Here is a 19,028-nt window from a genome sequence, read left to right as displayed (position 1 = left end):
TGCATTTAATACGTTTATTGTTTTTTTTTAAAAAAATTGTTTCCAAAGGAATTTTTATTGAATGGTATAACTGTCTAGAAACACAGGTATACAAAGGTATGAGAACGACAGGGCCTGGTGGTCAACAGCCAGTAAAAATACTTCAAACAGATGTTAAAGCTTTAAACCAGAAGAAATTGAGAAATTCCTGCCTGGTATAGAAGGCTCAAGGTACATATTCAATAACACTGAGTTAAACCCCTGTATAATATTCTCATCACAAGGGTTGTACAAGGCGTGAAGCACAGCTGCAAGTAAAATATAAAACCATTTTGATGGTTACATACTCAGCATAATGTACTATATTGGTTTCAACTGTGATACTTGCTCTTGTAATCAAATTATAAGCCACATCTAAGGCACTTTCTGAAAATCTGTTTATATGACTCCAGATTTAATTCTGGTTAGAACAAAGATCGATATGAATTTTTGTACGATTTTGAATCTCTCAGCATCTGGTAGCTTGTAGGTATTGTTGCAAATATTTATCTTATGGATCTCCAAAGATCAAGTGTATATCACCTCACATCAAGAGAGTCTTTTGAAGCACTGAAAACAAGAGTAGAGAATCTGGAATGTAAAATCAGATTATGGGATTGTGGCTAACCAGAATATTGCTGAATACTGTTCGTTAGTGCTCAGTGGTACAATTCAAAAAAAGGACAACAATAATCGTTCTACAGCTGGGTCTGTCCCATAAAAGCCAGTTTTCATCCACATTTAAAAGGGTAGAAAATTGTTACTAAGGGAGTTGATATCACCCGAGAAGAAGTGTCTGAAATAATGATTTCCACTGTGTATGGCAATGTAAGGAACAATATGAGAAAAGAGAGACAGAGAAATACTTCAAACACCGTAACACACAAAAGTACAACATTTTCATTTCCAGTATAGCTATTGAACACAAAGTTGTACTTACTTCAAAAATGATTTGTGCAAATTATCTGAACACCAACAGCCATTACCACCTTTAAATCCCCTCTAGCAATCTGAAGAAAGAATAGTTTTAAGTTCCTAACAAGTTTATTGCGCAAGAGGAGTGAATGCATATTAGAAATCATGATGCAAATAAGTGAATGAAATTACATTTTGTGACAGATTGTATTTCAAGGGTATTTATGTGCAGTTAAATTTGGGTTATTTACTATCCTATACATGATCTGTAATCACTGATTACTCAAAATACGTTGGCACTAACAGTCTGGGTCAGTCCTTGCATTTTAAATATACTCAAGCTAACCAGGTACTGCAACTTATTTCAATTTCTCTTTCCTCATTATAAAACTTGCTTACACAGATCCAGCAATGATCACAGTTTGGTCTTTATGCAGCAGTCAGCTGCAAACTAATACCTTGATTAATTGCCCACAAAATGATATATGGAAATACATCTTTATTTGTACATGTAGCATGCATAGTAATACACTAGAGTCCTCCCAATCCAATCTTAATGATGTCTGGAATTCAAATCTGGTTTCCAAACCAAACCAAGTTCAGGTGTTGTCTCAACAGTCAATATGTGCTCGAATTAGTACTTGATTATCAAAGACAATTTAAGAAAAGCAATTGTGTGAATACAATATGCAGGGTGCAATATGTTGAGACAAAAGAAAATTAAGACGTAAGAGGACAACGGCTTATATGATTTATAACTTGTCAGTTTAAAAAATAAAAAAGGCAAAGAGAGAATCAGAAGTCAGCAGTTCAGAAATCATTCTATGCTCAGAGGCTCTTAAATCAAAAGAGCTGTGCTGACTATGAAATGACTCTACTCTCCCTGGCTTGTCTGCGTTTCATTGAGATCGCCCCCTTTACTGTCAGCATCATCATCTGAGAGTTCAAGTGCCGTGCCCTCCAGCTGCAGTGCACGCCTTCCTGTTCGACTAGTCGTAAATGTCAGACCGCTACCTCCTCTCCTACAGGAATGGAACAAAGGTTGTAAATACAGTGCTAAACATATGAGTCTAAAGTGCAAGATTACAGCATCCACTTTCTGTTTGACTAGATAGTATACCTGGCACGGAGCTAGTTACATTGGTATCAAGACTATAAAAGAGATTCTTCTGATATTGGAAAGTGGAAAAACTGAAGTTAGACCTGTTTGAGGAATTTGGCTTTTTAACAAGTTAAATAATAGTCAGGTTTGTACTATAGAGAGGACTGAGTGGTTATTGGGATTTAGCAGAAAAGACCTTAAAATCTTCAGGAGCTTGGTGAGGGACCTGCCTATACTGATGGGATAAAGATCTTTTCATTTTTTGCGTAAGCATTTTCTGCAAGTATCTGGCTAATTTTAGTGGCTATGAATCCACAGCACACAAAACTGTCGGTCTACTTCAAACATAACAAGATGGCTGCTGTGGAAAATGGAAATGCTACGTTTGCCTGTGATAGGTTAAAGTTAAGGAAGCCTCTTGTTTTATTTGTCCCCCTGCTCATTTTACTCCTTGACCACAAATACCACAATTAAAGTAGGTGCGATATGTCCCTGTAAACATTTGTCCCAAAGCACCAGAAATTGGAGATGGTGGAGTGGGGGGGGGCGATGGCAAAAAAGAAAGAGGCTAAATATATAAAATTATGCTGGGTGCTGACATATCCCCAGTCAGGGAGTAATAGTTTGGATTTGAAATAAAGTTACCTGTAATGAAAAGCTAATTTATTTATACACAGTGATAATAGTTTATTGAAGGCCCAGGACTGGTATATAAATTTTAAAAAAAGATACTTAGCCAGTCAAAAGTATCACATTAACAACTGCTCAATATGGTGCTGAGCCTCAGGCTCTACATGAAGGACAATGTGGTTAAAGCAGCTTGATCCTAACTTGATCTGGAACTCATCTCGTTCTTTTCAAGACTACAGAATTTTTTTTCCCTATCAAATATGAACTCGGATTAAAACCAGCACTACCTTAGTCTGCTCTTCAGAGTGTTGACCTCACGGTTCATGGCCTCTGCAGTCTCTGTGGTATCGTCCAATTCTCGCTGGAGTTTCCTTCGGGCAGCATTAGCACGTGTCGCCTCCTCCTCTGCCTCCTCCAACTGCCGCTTCAGCTGCTTCATGCGTGAGTTGGACTTCTCCACCTGGAGAAATTATTTGGTATCTCAACTAATGTTTTTTTTTAAAAAGAATAGAATCAGGTATAGACTTCAAAAACAAAACACTGCAGCAACAGTTTTCTATTTCCAAGGTTGTTTAATAGCCCTCCATGGACTTCTGTAGTCTAATTACTCATGCTTCACGTATGAAAAGCAAAAGGCAACTTCACAGAGGCAGTTTTGAGCTGAACCCTACATTAATGGAGAGTAAGCCTCAAAATGGAGTTAAACTTATCACCCCTCCAGCCAACAACACTTCCAGAGGTACCTGCCTGTATGACTCTGCATGCAAACTGCACTCCTATGAGTTAGGACCCTTTTAACAATTTTGTGTTGTTTACTGGTGTCCTGCTGTCAAGTGGCCCAACTAGCAATCCTTAACAGAGACCTTTACTGGCTGCTCCAAGACCTCTCTCCACAAGTTAGATTGTGGAGCCAGTGGCCCGAAAGTTAAAATCTACCCCACAAATCTGACACAAAGGCTGGACTGTGCAGCTTTGTCTACTTTCTTTGCAAGGCTAAATAGGGGTCATTTTAGATTTTTGATGGGCATAAAATGAGCAATATCGGATCAGGCATCCATTAAACAGCAATTGCAGTAAAACCCAAAACTTGGGCGAACTAGAAAACAGTCATCTCAGCTAATATCTCCCATTTCATATTATCGGCAATTGTTAAAACAACTCCTAACACTACATGTTACCAGGTTGTTGTTGTTGCTGCGCTGGTTTTCAGAACTGATTAGCAATAATTATTAGCAACTGCAAGGAAATAGCTATCTATAATAGTTATCTATGGTTTAATGGGTCAAAGGAAGACCAGCTATATGCTATTTCTTCCAAATCTGTTTACACCACTTTGGATTCCAAGTTGGGCTTGCGTATGGACCATTAGAAACTTAACACATTTGCATGAACATCTATAGGATTCTCAAAATGCCATTGCAGAATAGTGAAAAGACTGCAGGAAGCACTATATTAAGTGTAAAAGATTCATTGCTTTAAAACACTTGATATAAAACCTCACACTCGTAACAGTGTAAGATGGTTATGTTTTAAACTGTCTTTTTTAATTCAAGGTGAAATGGGCATGGTGACCTCCTACTAGTTCCACCTGGCAATAAGCTAACATTACCTGGTTGTCATGGGGAACAGGGACCCAGGTCAAGTCCTATTGAAACCCAAGTGTCCCCCAAGTGTCAGATTTAACACCTGAACGCAAATCCAGAAGCAGTAGGCCTGGCTATGTGTAGACTTACAGACTCTCAGATTCAGAGATCCTGGAGAGAGGGCGAGAGCACGACAGGGAAACCACATGGTAAACTGCAGCGGAAAAGGCTGTTCTCTGCTAACAACAGGCAGAATGCAGGTGGGATCATGTACTCTAGTTGAAGAGATGGAACTAGTGGAAATTTAAGGACACAGGAAAATTCACCCCAGTGTCGCCAGAAGGCAAAGCCAGAGTGAGGCTTGCTGCTGGAAGTCAGTTCAGGGATTCTCAGATGACGGAGGGAAACTTTCAACAAACAATGGGCATTGTGACTCAATGAAATAAGGAGAAGCCAGCCTGTTGGAAGCAGGGAGCAAGTTCATACTGGTTCCTGTAAAGACTAATTCTTCTGAGAGTGCAGTGTAGCGTATAAACGTGGCATGAGGTTATCAGTCATGTTAAGAAATAAATAAGGAATACTTGTTCTGCACTTTAGGGTATTAGTTTCTTACTAAGCAATTTTTAGTCTATGTTGATTTAGGCTATTATAGTAGAAGTTTTAAAATTTGAAATCTTGTCATGCAATTCCTTTCAGTCAGTCACTGGGAATTCAAATCAATGTTTAAAGTTATTGGTCACTAAAGGGATCCGAACTGTTTGAAAAATACCAGGGATTGAAAAGCTACCTGTTCTTTGTATTGATCTGCATGTCTGCGCTCATCTTCAACCTGCATGTAAACCTCCTTTAGCTTCTTTTCTGTACGACGCACCAGCTTGTTGGCTGCTGCTCGTTCTCTGTAACAACAAAGTCGTTAGTCTTAAAAGCAATGAAAGTTAGAAGATTGTGGACCGAGATCTAGATATTTGCCCAAAGAACTATCAAATTTACACAAATACAGCAGGTAGGATTTAAGCACTGATGCATATTGAAGTCATCAAATGTGCTACATTATAGGAATTTTGTACCTTGTCAGATCTGATCCTAATATAAAATAGATAGCTCAAACAAATACAATAAAAGATACTCAACAAAATGAGCACATTTCTCATGCTCAGGGGCACACTTTGCAGCTTTGGACCATGTTACGCTGCTAACATATGGTCAGAACACAGATTATGCATGAAGGAAATATTTAACTTTTTGCTGCACCACCATATTCCCACTAGGGGGCAAGATAATGACTCCGAGTAGTAAATTGGACCTGCTCAAGGTGATGATTTTTCAAATGTACTAAAGTTTTAAAAAAATCCTTTTAAGTTGACATTTGAAGTTAATTTGAAAGATTTCTAGTCATTAATAATTTGAAGGCAAATGACAAATGCTCATATACCACTTTGCATTCCAATTCAAATCGACATGATACTAACTGCTATAACATGTGGCCAATGAGATTTTTAAAAAAACTACTTTCCAAAATGCTTTCAATTTTCTGAATATCAACATATTTACTACACTAGAATGAACAGAAATAAAAGACAGTACAAAATGCAGAAATAGGTTTGATTAAAGAATCATCCACCTCTAACATAAGACATAGGAGCAGAAGTAGGCCATTCAGCCCATCACCATCGAGTCTGCTCCGCCATTCAATGAGATCATGGCTGATCTGATAATCCTCAACTCCACTTTTCCCCAAAGCCCTTGATTCCCTTACTAATTAAAAATTTGTCTATCTCAGCCTTGAATATACTTGATGACCCACATCTCTACAGCCCTCTACGGTAAAGAATTCCACAGATTCACTACCCTCTGAAGAAATTCCTCCTCATCTATTTTAAATGGGCAACCCCTTAATCTGAGATTATGCCCTCTGGTCCTAGACTCTCCCAGAAGGGGAGACAGCCTCTCAGCACCTACCCTCTCAAGCCCACTAAGAATTGTATATGTTTCAATTAGGCCACCTCTCATTCTTCTAAACTCCAATGAGTACAGGCCCAACCTACTCAACCTCTCCTCATAAGAAAATCCCTCCATACCCAGGATCAACCTAGTGAACCTTCTCTGGACTGCCTCCAATGCCAGTATATCTTTCCTTAGATAAGGGGACCAAAACTGTTCACAGTATTCTAGGTGTGGTCTAATTAGTGCCTTGTATAGTTTTAGCAAGATTTCCCTATTTTTATAATCCATTCCATTTGAAATAAAGGCCAACATTCTATTTGACTTCCCTATTACCTGAACTTGTGTGCTAGCTTTTGTGATTCATGCAAGACGACCCCCAAATCCCTCCGTGCTGCAGCTTTCTGTTTAAATAATATTCAGCTCCTCTGTTCTTTCTGCCAAAGTGCATAACCTCACCTTTTCCCACATTATATTCCATCTGCAACATTTTTGCCCACTCACTTAATCTGTCTGTATCTCTCTGTGGACTCTGTCATCCTCAACACTTGTCTTCCCACCTATTTTTGTGTCATCCGCAAACTTGGCGATAGTACATTTACTTCCCTCATCCATGTCATAATGTATAATGTAAATAACTGAGACCCCAGCACTGATCCCTGTGGTACTCCAATAGTTACAGGTTTCCACCCTGAAAATGCCTCCCCTTCTATTAGTTAGCCAATCCTCTATTCATGCTTTCATACGTACAACCTCCAAAATGACAATGCATGGAAAAATGCACCAACGTGATGCTATTTTGTCGATGCTGAAACAGAGATTGAAATCAAACTGTTAATTCTGGCACTGACTAATTGCATGAGATTGCATTGAATAAAGACAATATCACTTGTCACCTATGTTTGAAATTATGATTGAAAAATTGCATTTAAATTAAATGTCAGTCAGCTACTAAAATCAAATTGATCTGCATGATCATTCTGTATTACAATCCTGATGTATGACATCTAGTGAAGGGTTTTTTGCAATGCCTCCCACCTTAATTTAACAATGAGCACAGCTAACATTGGGGAAGTTACTGAGCCACCAGGATCTATCACAAGCAGCCATGGACACAACTTCAATCACTTTTACAGCAGCTTAATTTTAGGTTAAATTTTTAGGTTTCATTAACCCCATTCCATCATCCAACTAGCATTTATTACTGAAAGGACTGAAGAATTATTTTTCCCACGGATAAAATGAAACAATTTTCACAAATATGCAACTGTGAATTGGGGTGTATTTAACCAGGGCCACCAGTGAATAGATCAGAATGGGAAAAAATGAACTTTAAGCAATTAGAATGCATTTGATAAGTACAAGTCCTTGGAAAAAGCCCTGGAGAGATCTTTGCAACCTGATTCCAGTTACAAGATTCAAGAAACACTATTTTCTGGAGTTAAGTGGGCCAAGTTCCTTATGTTACTAAAATGATAATTAAAATGAAACTGGCAGGAGCTATGCTTCATATACATTTAACACATAGTTTTACTTTGCTTCCTGTTCGAGTTGTTCCTCCAGCTGCGCTATCTTGGCTTCCAGTGCAGAAATTGTTGACTTGAATTTGGACTTGACAGAACCCTCCAGCTCCTGGAGTTTGGCTTTGAGTTCTTTATTCTGTCGCTCAAGTTGTTGCCGTGCATTTTCGCTCTTCTGCCCAGTGCTGCGCTCACTAGCGAGCTCCGAGTTCAAAGTTTCAACCTGGCAAAAAAGTTGAAACGGAACAAATACATTATGAATCAGAAATCGAGGACTTTGCCAAATCTTTCTCCAATATTTTGATTTTAAATAATGACCTCCAGTGTAATTAGGAACTACTTTCCTTGGCCAACATTGATTTATTAACCCTTGTGTGTATTTTTTAAAAAAAAGGGTCAGGCATTGGAGCTAAAGAATTATAGTGCACGGTATTTTTGAAATTTCCGATTTAATATTAGGCTGCTAAGCGGAAGTGCCTAATGCTTTGTATTGAGGTCATCCCTGGAGGAGAACTATGCATCATTTTTTTAAACTTACATTTTACAAGTTACTTGAAATTTTCAAGTAAGTGAGTTTTAAAAAGGCAGCCGATGGAACAAAGCAATACTACATCTCTTCAGCATCAATGAATAATTATTAAATAAATGGATACTAAAATCCAAATGGACAAACTTCAGAATGCCCAACTACAGTTAGGATTTCAAGAATTTTCACCATGTTCACCAGCATTCTAAACCACAGTGCCTACACACAGCTTATTTTAATTTTTGATTTTTAGATGTGCCACACCTTGATAAACTACGTGCACCAAAGCGAAGCTTTGACCCGGCAGCATACTGCTCAGCCTAGCTGAAATCAGTGAATAACTAAGGCAGGAAGCTTGGAACAAGGGAAGGAAAATGTGACCCAATGAGCCTGTTGCTTAGACAAAACACTCCACTTGATCACAAAAACCATCTTCCTGATTGTCTGAGGAAAGATCTGGACAGACTTACCTCACCCTCAAGTAGACCAAGTAAAATTCCAGCAGATCATCTATTCAACTTTACTCAAAACATCAAGGCCATTGGGAGGTTGGGTGCGACAGCTGAAATTCTAGTTTCTATGCAAGGATGACTGCTTCTAATTTTCTATGGTGTGCTCCTTTTAGAAAAGAATCCAGCCCACAAGAGGAGGTGGGAGTTTGATGGTGGGATGAGGCCTCAATAGTGTAAATGGTTAGTACACTGAACGCCCTGAGCAACTGAAAGGTCACAATAACATTTGAGGTTACATTCTTCATAGCTGTACTCCTGCAAGGCATTATTAAGGTCAGGGCTTCATTGACTTGATACATCTGACTTTGCAAATCACAATCCTAACACTGGGTTATTATTTAGCAGAGATTTGAAAAAGAAAAAAGTGAACAATCTTGGAGTTAGATGTTTAAACTGTCTGAAGTTGCAGAAGTCAGCAGTCACAGCATCCCACTGAACCGGATATAAAAGCAGCCATTAAACGAGGAATTTTGTGCATTGATGGTTGTACTGAACTTCAGTATCATACTACAAAGAATTCTTCCCTTTTCATGTAATTGTATCCAAGACCATAGCAGCATGATGTGATGTGGTGACAAAAGGTCATTCTGCAGTTTGTCTAAGTAATACTCAGCAAGTGAAGGATAGAAACTAGTTTTCAGGGTTCAGTGAAAGAAGTGAATAATCCGAGAAACTCTGTGGTTTTTGTTGAGAAATTGCAGCTACTTCATTGATGCAAACATCGAGCAACTACTAACTGCGCTTACATAATTACTGGTTTATAACTGACATTACATGAAAGCTTCTTAAATATTATACAGACTTACCACGTTATTTTTATCTTATGGATCTTGTATAATGAAAAATAAAATGCCAACGTGGCTATGAATGCAAAACTAAGAGAGGAATTGCATTACCGTGTCCAATGGGAAGTTTTACAGCAGTCGAGCCTCGCACACTAAGAGTGACCTTAAATAGTGAAAAATCAAACCTGCATTGTGGTTTTTCGGAATCGATCGTTGAGGAGTTCCATGTTGCTCTGTTCTTCTTCAAGCTCTTCTTCCAACTGGGCGATCCGAGCTTCTAGGCGCCGCTTCTCATCCAGTAAAGCAGATCTGAAGAATCAGAGTATTAAAGGAGGAATTCAGATTAACTAGAAGCTCTAACATTTATTGAAATCTAACCCGTGTGTGTGCAGACCTGCAACAACCTAGAAGGCAACGTGTGGGTCACTCAAGTTGTCGCTTTAAAAATATCACCACACAAAAAAATTATAGGTTCAGGAGGGAGAAATAATCAGTGGGGTCATTGTTTGCAAGGTGAGTTATCTATCTTTATCGTAGAACTAGAGCACAGGTTCCGAAAAGTGTGTTTAAAAGGTAGCTGGTACAGCACTTGATGTTCTATTGACATCATAAAACCACAGGAGTGGGTGCTAGTTTATTCTGATTTTAAGCTAAACAGCCGTTTGCCCATCATTCCCCCAAGCTAGCAAATTGGCCCTTCACCTGTCCAAGGCATTTATAGCAATACCTGGTCAACACTGCTCTAGACCCAGCAGCCCAGTTATGTTCGGAGATAGATTAGAGAGTGTGGGGTATGTGGAACATAAATGACAATTCAAAGCAAGTCAATCCATCGGCGTTCTTCCCATTTCAAACAGCATTCACCCAAGTAAATGCAAATTAGACAGGGCATTCCTACAACTTAACATGCATTTGTGTACCACTTTTAAAGTAGATAAAAGCATCACAGCCAATCACAGGAGTGAAAGGTAACTGATGTGTGCACTGCAGTTAAATCCTGATAGAAATGTTTAATATGCAAGTATTTTGCTTGTGACAGATTTGCATTAGCCATTGTGCAGACTGATTCAGAAATGCACAGAAGGTCATTTCCAAATAGGTGGAAAGCTCCTTTTACCAACTTTCTCTGCTGCTAACCTGCGGAGAAGCTGACCATGGAGCAAATCATTCCACTTTCAGGTGCCTTTCCTCTGCTGGTTGCTGCCTGCTTTAATTCACTGTTTATATGGCTGTCAGGAGAGCAGAGAATTGGTTGCTGGTGTCATTATACAACTTCACTGAACCTAGCTTCCAGCATCTCTCTCAGGACAAAGTGACACAATAATGCAGGTGGCAAGGCTTATTCAACTGAAGATAGGAAACTACGTACACCAATGCCCATGTCATTTTCATGCACATTGTTTAGCCTGAATCTATTAAACGAGGGCACATGCCAATGTTGTATGGAGAATGTTTCCCCCTCTCCCAAGAGTTAAATTTGTGTGAGATTTATATAGATTTGTGTGTCCAGGATTTTTAGTGCCGATTAAAGTTTCATGACCTTGACTGGAAAGTGCTTGTGTATAAACATGGATCAAGGACCAAACCAGACTTTGCAGCAATGCCAAGTGAAAGAGGTTGCTGGAACTCTCGGTCCTTACCTACACACAGGGAGGACTAAAAGGGCATGACATTCGGGTAAGGAGCAGTATGGATACCTGTGGAAAAAGCATCATAGGAAAGGAAGGGGAAAAACTCCAAAGAGGAAAGTTTGATCTTGGAGTGAAACATGACCATGAATAAATTTCAGGCAGTAATGGAAAGTTACCTGAAGGTACTGTTAACAACAGGCCAACCTAATGTATCAAGATCACAATCCAACAGGAAAGGCCATTTCAGGTAGCCAAGTTAGTTAAGCAAAAATCAAATCAACGTGAATGTTAAAATTAAAAATAAGCTTGAAACGTCTTACAGCTGGGCTTTAAGTTCAGCCAGTTGTGAACTCCCGAGATAGAATCAGATCCAATCTGTATTACTTTTGGTCAAACATGAATTTCATTTAGATTTAAACTTGGGATTTAATTTGATAATACTGAGCGATGTTCATTTAAAACTCTTAAGTACTGGAACTATGGGCCTGTATCACACTTGCTTACTTTCCAGATGTGCTGTTTGCGATTTCATCTGCTAGTTCATCACGTTCCTGCTCTGCATGTCTACGTGCTCGCTCCGAGGCAGCCAGCTCCTTCAAAATTAAATAGGTTCAGTATAATGCAAAGCCAGTCACTATGCTGAATGAAAAAAAGCTATTCCAAGTTCATTAGTCATATGATCATACTGCAACCCAATTAAAGCAGTTCAGAGGAGGTTCACTCAACTCATTCCTGGGATGAGGGACTTGTTTTGTGAAGAAACGCCGACAGGCTGGGCCTATACCCATTAGAGTTTAGAAGAACGAGGGGTGATTTTGTTGAAACAAAGATCTGAGGGAACTTGATAGGGTGGACATTGGGAGGATATTTCCTCTTGCGGAGGAGACTAGAACTAGGGGGCACAGTTTAAGAATAAGGGATCTCCCTTTTAAGAAAAAAGGAGAATTTTTTTTCTCTCAACAGGTCACAAGCCTGGAATTCTCTTCCCCAGAAATCTGGGGAGGCTGGGTTAGATAGATTTTTGATAGACAACAGATTCAAGGGTTTATGGGGGGCACACAGGAAAGTGGAGTTGAGGTCACAATCAGATCAGCCTCGAAGGGCCAAATGCCCACACCGTGCCCCCCACACAGTGCTCCAGTGGATGATGGACAGGCTTTGGGGAGGTCAGGAGGTGAGTTACTCATGGCAGGATTCCCAGCCTCTGAACTGCTCTTGTAGCCACAGTATTTATACGGCTAGTCCAGTTCAGTTTCTGTCAATGGTAACCCACTGGATGTTGATAGTGGGGGATTCAGCGATGATAATGCCATTGAACGTCAAGGGGCGATGGTTGGATTCTCTCTTGTTGGAGATGGTCATTGCCTGGCACTTGTGTGGTGCAAATGTTACTTGCCACTTCAGCCCAAGTCTGGATATTGTCCAGGTCTTGCTGCATTTGGACATGGACTCAGTGTGAGTCATTGTGAATGGTGAACACTGCGCAATCAGTAGCGAACATCCGCACTTCTGACCTTATGATGGAAGGAAGGACATTGATGAAGCAGCTGAAGATGGTTGGGCCTAGGACACTACCCTGAGGAACTCCTGCAGTGATGTCCTGGAGCATTTCAATCTGCATCACTTCATTCACTCAATGCCTTTGTAATGTTAAGGTCTCAGCTACAATGTTTACTATGCCAATCTTTTGTTTTTAACAAGCTTGGATACATTGCTCATTAAAGTGAATCTTAAGCGCTGACAGATAATTACTCAAGTTTAAACTGGCCAATTAATACATCTTGAAATAACAGTCATCAACGAAACAAAACACTCAACAATCCTTTCAAGGGAGATGTTTGTCAACCATGCTGCTGTATAAGGTTTATGCAGACAGTAAATTTCTGTCTATAAAAATACTAATTCAGCAGTCAAGGGAGCTCAAGATAGCTGGTTACATTTGGAAGCTCAAGTCTGACAAAGGCAAAGTTTTGTTCCCATTCTTCACAACCCAGCACCCTAACCCCAACCCAGCACCCCAACCCATCAACAAAACCTGCCAAACAACTGGCCTCTGGGACTGACTTGCAGCATTTCTAAGAGTTCTGTTGATTAAGATGAATCAAACACTTGTCTGTGACACAATTATCAGGCTCATCTGTTTGTGTAGTTATCTAATTTCTGTGCACTATTTGATGCTCGTAATTTGGAGTTTTGCAGGTGAACACTAGAGATTTGCAAAACAAAATTACCTGGAAAAACTCAGCAGGTCTGGCAGCATCTGAGGATAGGAACACAGTTAACATTTTGAGTCCGAATGACCCTTCAACAGAACTAAGTAAAAATAGAAGAGAGGTGAATTATAAGCTGGTTTAAGGGGATGGGGGGGGGGGGGGAGACACAGATCTTCTATCCAGCTCTTTTTGTCCTACCCCACCCCCCTTAAACCAGCTTATATTTTACCTCTCTTCTATTTTTACTTAGTTCTGTTGAAGGATCATTTGGACTCGAAACGTTAACTGTGTTCCTCTCCGCAGATGCTGCCAGACCGGCTGAGTTTTTCCAGGTATTTTTGTTTTTGTTTTGGATTTCCAGAATCCGCAGTTTTTTTGCTTTTATATTAGAGATTTGCATCTGCTTTAAGGCTCCTGGAAACACCTGACAGACACTTGGATAATTTCCCCAATACCGGCAATGATTAACAGGTTGTGTACATACAATATGACAGATTGGAACAACTAACCTCGTGAAGTTGGAGAATTTCTGCCTCCAGGCTTTTCAGTTTCTTTTCATTTTCTTTTGACTGAGCGAAGATCTCGTCTCTGGAAACCCGAGCCTCTTCCAGCTCCCGTTGGTAATCCTTCATCTGTGCCTGAAAAGGTTTTAAAGGGAAGAGTTTATCCCTGGAGTGTAAATCTTGAACAGCCATTACAGCTGAAGGGAATAACCATCAATTATCAACATTTCTCAGAGTTACCCTTCAAAACTTGCCTTGTATCCTTCCCATAAATATTTCTGTTTCTACCAAATCCATGTGTGCTTCAAGAGTCACAAAATAAAATACACAATGAATGACAAAAGTTCCACCTATTCAGGTAAAAGTTAGTGCAAGTGCAGAAGGTTGCATCTGATGCCCATTATGGACCTGGGGCATATAACCCAGGCTGTTCTAAGGGGCTGCTGCATTCAGAAGATGCTGCCTTTCAGATGAAGCATTAAAACATCTTTCATTTGGTTGCAGTGGACATGAGGAAAGCCCAGGTCACTATCTGGAGAGGGAAAGGAAGTTTTCCTGATGTCCTCCATAATATTCCCCTTTTTAAATAAAAAAAGGCTTACCTTGTTCACCAATTTTCTCATGTGGGATCTTACTGTGCTCAACTGGTTGATGCTTTTAGCTGCACAATAATTGCTACTTCAAAAAGTAAGTTACTGCAGCATGATAGTAATGAAATGTTTACCTTTGTTAGAGACCAAGATACCTTTGTTCCTAGAAGCAACTTAAATAATAGTAAAATCTTTTAAAACCAATAAGTTACCTGAAGTCTGCGGAGCTGTTTAATTGCCTCATCCCGACTCTTGTTAGCTGCTTCAATCTGGGCCTCCAGGTCTTTCAGATCCATCTCCAGTTTCTTCCTTGCAGCAACTGCTTGTGCTCGCTGTTTCCGTTCATCTTCTAGCTCTGCCTCAAGTTCACGAACCTATGGGGTGAATGAACACTGAGTACTTCCTACATTACAACAGTGACTGCACTTCAAAAGTACTTTCTAGCTGTAAAGTGTTTTGGGGACATCCTGAGGTCAGGAGAGACACGAGATCAATTGCAGCACTAACTGAGAGTCAACACGGAATTAAATCAGGCTCGATTCCAGAGTCTTAATCTCAAATGAAGTTTAATATAGGTCTAATTGACTTAATTTTGAGTTTAAACACAGTAAAAAAAAATCAGGAAAAATCTACAAGGTGGGGGGGGGTGGGTGGTGGGGTGCTGTGGAATGGTAGCAGATCCTGACACTAGAGCAACAAATTGTCCACCCACAGCGTCTACTGCTGATCTTCCAATGATCGCACAGTCAAAGAGGAGATCAGAAGTAGGCCTTTGGTGAGTTGGGAGTGCCCAAAATTGATGGAAAGTACATGCTGGGTTGCTCACTGCTTTCCCCCAACCCGACAATGTCACAGAGAGAACTCAGTGATATTTTACACGAGTGACAACTAAGGATGAGTTAATTTTATCCATGGCCCAATGGAGGTCCAGACCCCTGAGATGGGTCCCACATTTACCATCAATTTGCACCATCCTGGATTCTACAAAGATTTTGCCAATGCACAGTGGCTCTGCAGATACAAGCCAGTTCAGAAACCAGAGGGTAAACCTAGAACCTGGTGTACAAGTTTGCAGCCATGCTAGTCAATGCCTGTTGAATTTGTGACAGGAATCCACCAGAAAGGCTGATGGTCAAACACCTCTATTTTGAATTTGGGCACAAGTGGGTATGACAGTTACTAATCCAAACTACATAATTTACCTTGCATTAATATATAGGGTAATATTAGAAGTGTCAAAGTAGAAGAGGAGTGAGAGACTTTTTACCTGTTTAACCAACATTCTCTTCTTTTCTTCATTCTGCTCATCCCTGGCTTGTAGGTCTCGCTCAAACTGGGCCTTCATGGCCTGCATGTTGACTTCCAAACGAAGCTTAGCATCTTCAGTGGCCTGCAGCTCATCCTCCAGTTCCTCAAGCTGAGTCCTCATCTCCTCCACCTGCTGCTCTAGGGCTCGCTTGGACTTCTCCAGTTCGTGTACCTACCAAAGAGACAACAGCAATCAGATACTGCTACTGATGGATGAACTCCTGATCTACTCCACTGCCAGAAGGGCAGTGCCTTAAGTTGCCACTGCAATAGCTGGACAGCTTGCAGAGTCACTTTTACCAAAAAACAGAGACAAATCTTGCCCACCAAAAGATAGATCTCCCAGGGCAGTTCTTTGGCATATCAATACAAACACCTACATGTTTATGGAACATAGTGGCTGCAGAGCACCCCAAGGTGAGTGAATGACCAGCAGTCATGGTCCACAGTGGTACAACGATATAGGTAGAAAGAGGGATGTGGTCCTGCAAGTCAGAAATTAGGTAGGAAAGCAGGGCCTCAAAAAGTAATAATCTCTGGATTACTCCCAGTGCCTTGAAAGAGTATAGAAAAGGATAAAGCAGATGAATGCATGGCTAGAAAGACAGAGCAGGAAGGAGGGCTTTAGATTCATGGGTCATTGGGACCAGCTCTGGGGAGATGGGACCTGTACAGTATGGATGTGTTGCACCTAAATAGTGCCGGGACTGAGTTCCTTATGGGGCATTTTGCTAGTGCTATTGGGGCGGGATTAAACTAAATATCAAAGAGGAACACCAAGGTGCACAGAATACTGGGGGGAGGGGGGAGAAAAAAAAAGAAATAGCAATGAGAAAGTAATTAAGTCTATATTGAAGTAATCAGGGTGACAGTGCACAAAGTATAGTAAATAAGATTGGGGAGTTACAGGTGCAGATTGCCATATATGCCAATATGACATTGTGGTTATAACAGAGACCTGACTCAAAAGGGAGAGTACTGGATGTTAAATATCTCTGGATAAAAAGGTGTTCAAGAAAGATAGGAAAGGAAGGAAAGGGGAAGGGGTGACAGTATTGATTAAGGAAAACAGTGCAGTGCTAGAGAAAGGGTGTCCCACTGGGGGTCAAGGACAGAATCTATCTGGCTGGAGCTAAGGAAAAAAAAGGGTGTAATTACATTGCTTGGGGTATTCTACAAGCCACCAACTAGTGGCAAGGGTGTAGAGGAACAAATTTGCAAGGAAATTACAGAGAGGTGCAAAGATTATAAAGGAGTTATAATAGGGAGACTAACTATCCAAATATAGACTGGGATAGTATTAGTGTAAAGGGCAGAGAGGGGCAAGAGTCCACACAGTGTGTTCAGGAACATTTTCTACAGCAGTGTGTGTCCAGTCCAACGAGAAAGGAGATATTTCTAGGCCAAACTAATGAAGGTTATATTGCATATTATGCTTTATTGAACACAGTTATTATAAAATTAACTTACATTCTTGCCTACATCATCCTTGGAGCTCATTAGGTCCTCCATTTCAGCACGGAGTTGCTTGTTTTGCCTTTCCAGCTCTTCTTTAGCTTCAAGAGCTTCATCCAGAGCTCGGGTTAACGACAGAGTCTTAGTCTCCTTTTCTCTGGCTTCAGCCTCAGCCCTGTCCCTTTCCTCAGCATATCGAGCAGAGATGCTCTTCTCCTCAGCCAGCATCTGACAAACAGAGCAAAGTTAATTACTAGTGGGGAAAAAGCTGGCACAGACATTACCAGCCCAATGGCCTCCTTCTATGCTATAACCATCGCATGAATCCTTAAATTACAAAGATATCCATCTATAACATATCCACATCAATATCTGAAAGCTAGTTAAAATTAATTCATGCTTTTTTGATTGCCAAAGAACTTAAAGTATGGAAAAGCTGCTAAGTGACAGTCTACTCGAGTGTCAATGGAAACGGACACTCAATTCTCTTACTAAGCAGTCTGCAGAACATGGAGTTGTTGAATATCTGAAATAATTTTGCAGATTTTAAAAACCCATTTGCTGGTAATTCACTTGAGTAAGTCAAGTGGCAAAAAGACATGCACCTGATCAAATTTCTTCTGTTTTTTCTCGAGGTTGGAAACTATTTGGCGTTGATGGTCCAGGTCTACCAGAAGATCATCAAGTTCCTGTTGAAGACGGTTCTTGGTCTTCTCCATTTTATCGTAAGCCACCGCCTTCTCCTCAAAGCGCTGATTGAGGGCCTCTACATCCTTCTGAAGTTTTCTTTTGGCCTCTTCCAGGCAGTCGATGGTCCCCACATCCTCATCCACTTTCTTCTTTGCATCAACCAACTAAAGTTTTTTTAAAAACCAGACCACGCAGTGAAGTTAAAATGCAGTTGCAATTCACTTCCATTTCAGAATTCAGCGTCATGCACAAACTCGTTACGCCATTGACCTAAAACCATGCATCAGTATGAATAAAATTCAAAAATTGAAATAGTTCAAGCAGGGAGGTAGTATATTTGGCAATGGATATATGACGTTTTTGTTACTTTTTGGTGAATCCAGTACATTTTCCTAATTGATTTATAGGATAAAAATCAATATTAAACTCCCAATATAATGGATTTTGGACCAATTTACTTGGTGGATACCAGTCTGTTACTGTGTAGAGTAGTTCAGTAAATATAGAAAGAAAAAATTGGCCAATACTATTTTAAAAACCTTGCTTTTCCAAGACAATCTAGTCTAATTTGGCATTAAAGCATTTTGAATATATTGATTTAAATTTGACTTGTAAGGCCAATTACAATGCAAGGGAGTTGAGGTTTTGGGTGACAGGAAAGTCAATTCAGGTCACGATCACATCAACCATTATCTAATCGAAGGATGGAGCAGGCTTGAGGGGCCAAATGGCCTATACCTGCTCCTAACTTTTGTTTTCTGTGTAATTCCAAAATAGTCATTTAGGCATCTATATAAAAAGCAATAGTCAGGCCCAATAACTACAACCGAGCAGTTTCTGTATGGTCCAACAACAAACCTGCATGTGGAGAGTGGCTAGCTGTTTTTCAAGATTCTTCTTGGCTTCTTCCTCTTCCTCTTGTTGTTCCTGGAGATTATTCTTCTCTTCTTCCAATTGGCGAATGCGGCTGCTGAGATTCAATTTCTGACGTGTCTCCTCCTGAAGCAATTCCTATCAACAAATATATACATAAATAAATCAATAAATTTGGACCTCACATTACTAGAGTGAATATTTGTGATTAATAAAATACAGTAAAGGTAAGA

At 40.1% G+C, this 19,028-nt stretch overlaps 1 protein-coding gene across 7 annotated transcripts in view; it reads right to left on the bottom strand.

Moving 5' to 3' along the window:
* The window catches only part of LOC121293543 (myosin-10), a 166,581-nt gene continuing 147,553 nt past the window's right edge, over nucleotides 1–19,028 (bottom strand). For 6 of the 7 annotated variants that reach the window (XM_041216561.1, XM_041216564.1, XM_041216563.1 and 3 more), the window contains 12 exons: nucleotides 18,781–18,933; nucleotides 17,838–18,086; nucleotides 17,248–17,460; nucleotides 15,737–15,949; nucleotides 14,682–14,843; nucleotides 13,886–14,014; nucleotides 11,668–11,756; nucleotides 9,718–9,841; nucleotides 7,724–7,932; nucleotides 5,036–5,144; nucleotides 2,953–3,125; nucleotides 1–1,955 (listed from right to left, as the gene is read on the bottom strand). In XM_041216561.1, coding sequence (XP_041072495.1) covers nucleotides 1,808–1,955; nucleotides 2,953–3,125; nucleotides 5,036–5,144; nucleotides 7,724–7,932; nucleotides 9,718–9,841; nucleotides 11,668–11,756; nucleotides 13,886–14,014; nucleotides 14,682–14,843; nucleotides 15,737–15,949; nucleotides 17,248–17,460; nucleotides 17,838–18,086; nucleotides 18,781–18,933 — 1,971 coding nt within the window. In that variant the 3' untranslated portion in view covers nucleotides 1–1,807. The remainder of the gene's footprint in view (nucleotides 1,956–2,952; nucleotides 3,126–5,035; nucleotides 5,145–7,723; nucleotides 7,933–9,717; nucleotides 9,842–11,667; nucleotides 11,757–13,885; nucleotides 14,015–14,681; nucleotides 14,844–15,736; nucleotides 15,950–17,247; nucleotides 17,461–17,837; nucleotides 18,087–18,780; nucleotides 18,934–19,028) is intronic. The other variant, XR_005946549.1, reaches the window with a different exon arrangement.

Source organism: Carcharodon carcharias, chromosome 22, assembly GCF_017639515.1.
Source record: "Carcharodon carcharias isolate sCarCar2 chromosome 22, sCarCar2.pri, whole genome shotgun sequence".
Classification (NCBI taxonomy): domain Eukaryota; kingdom Metazoa; phylum Chordata; class Chondrichthyes; order Lamniformes; family Lamnidae; genus Carcharodon; species Carcharodon carcharias.
Note: the sequence above shows the minus strand (reverse complement) of the source record. Positions and strands in the feature narration are given on the sequence as shown.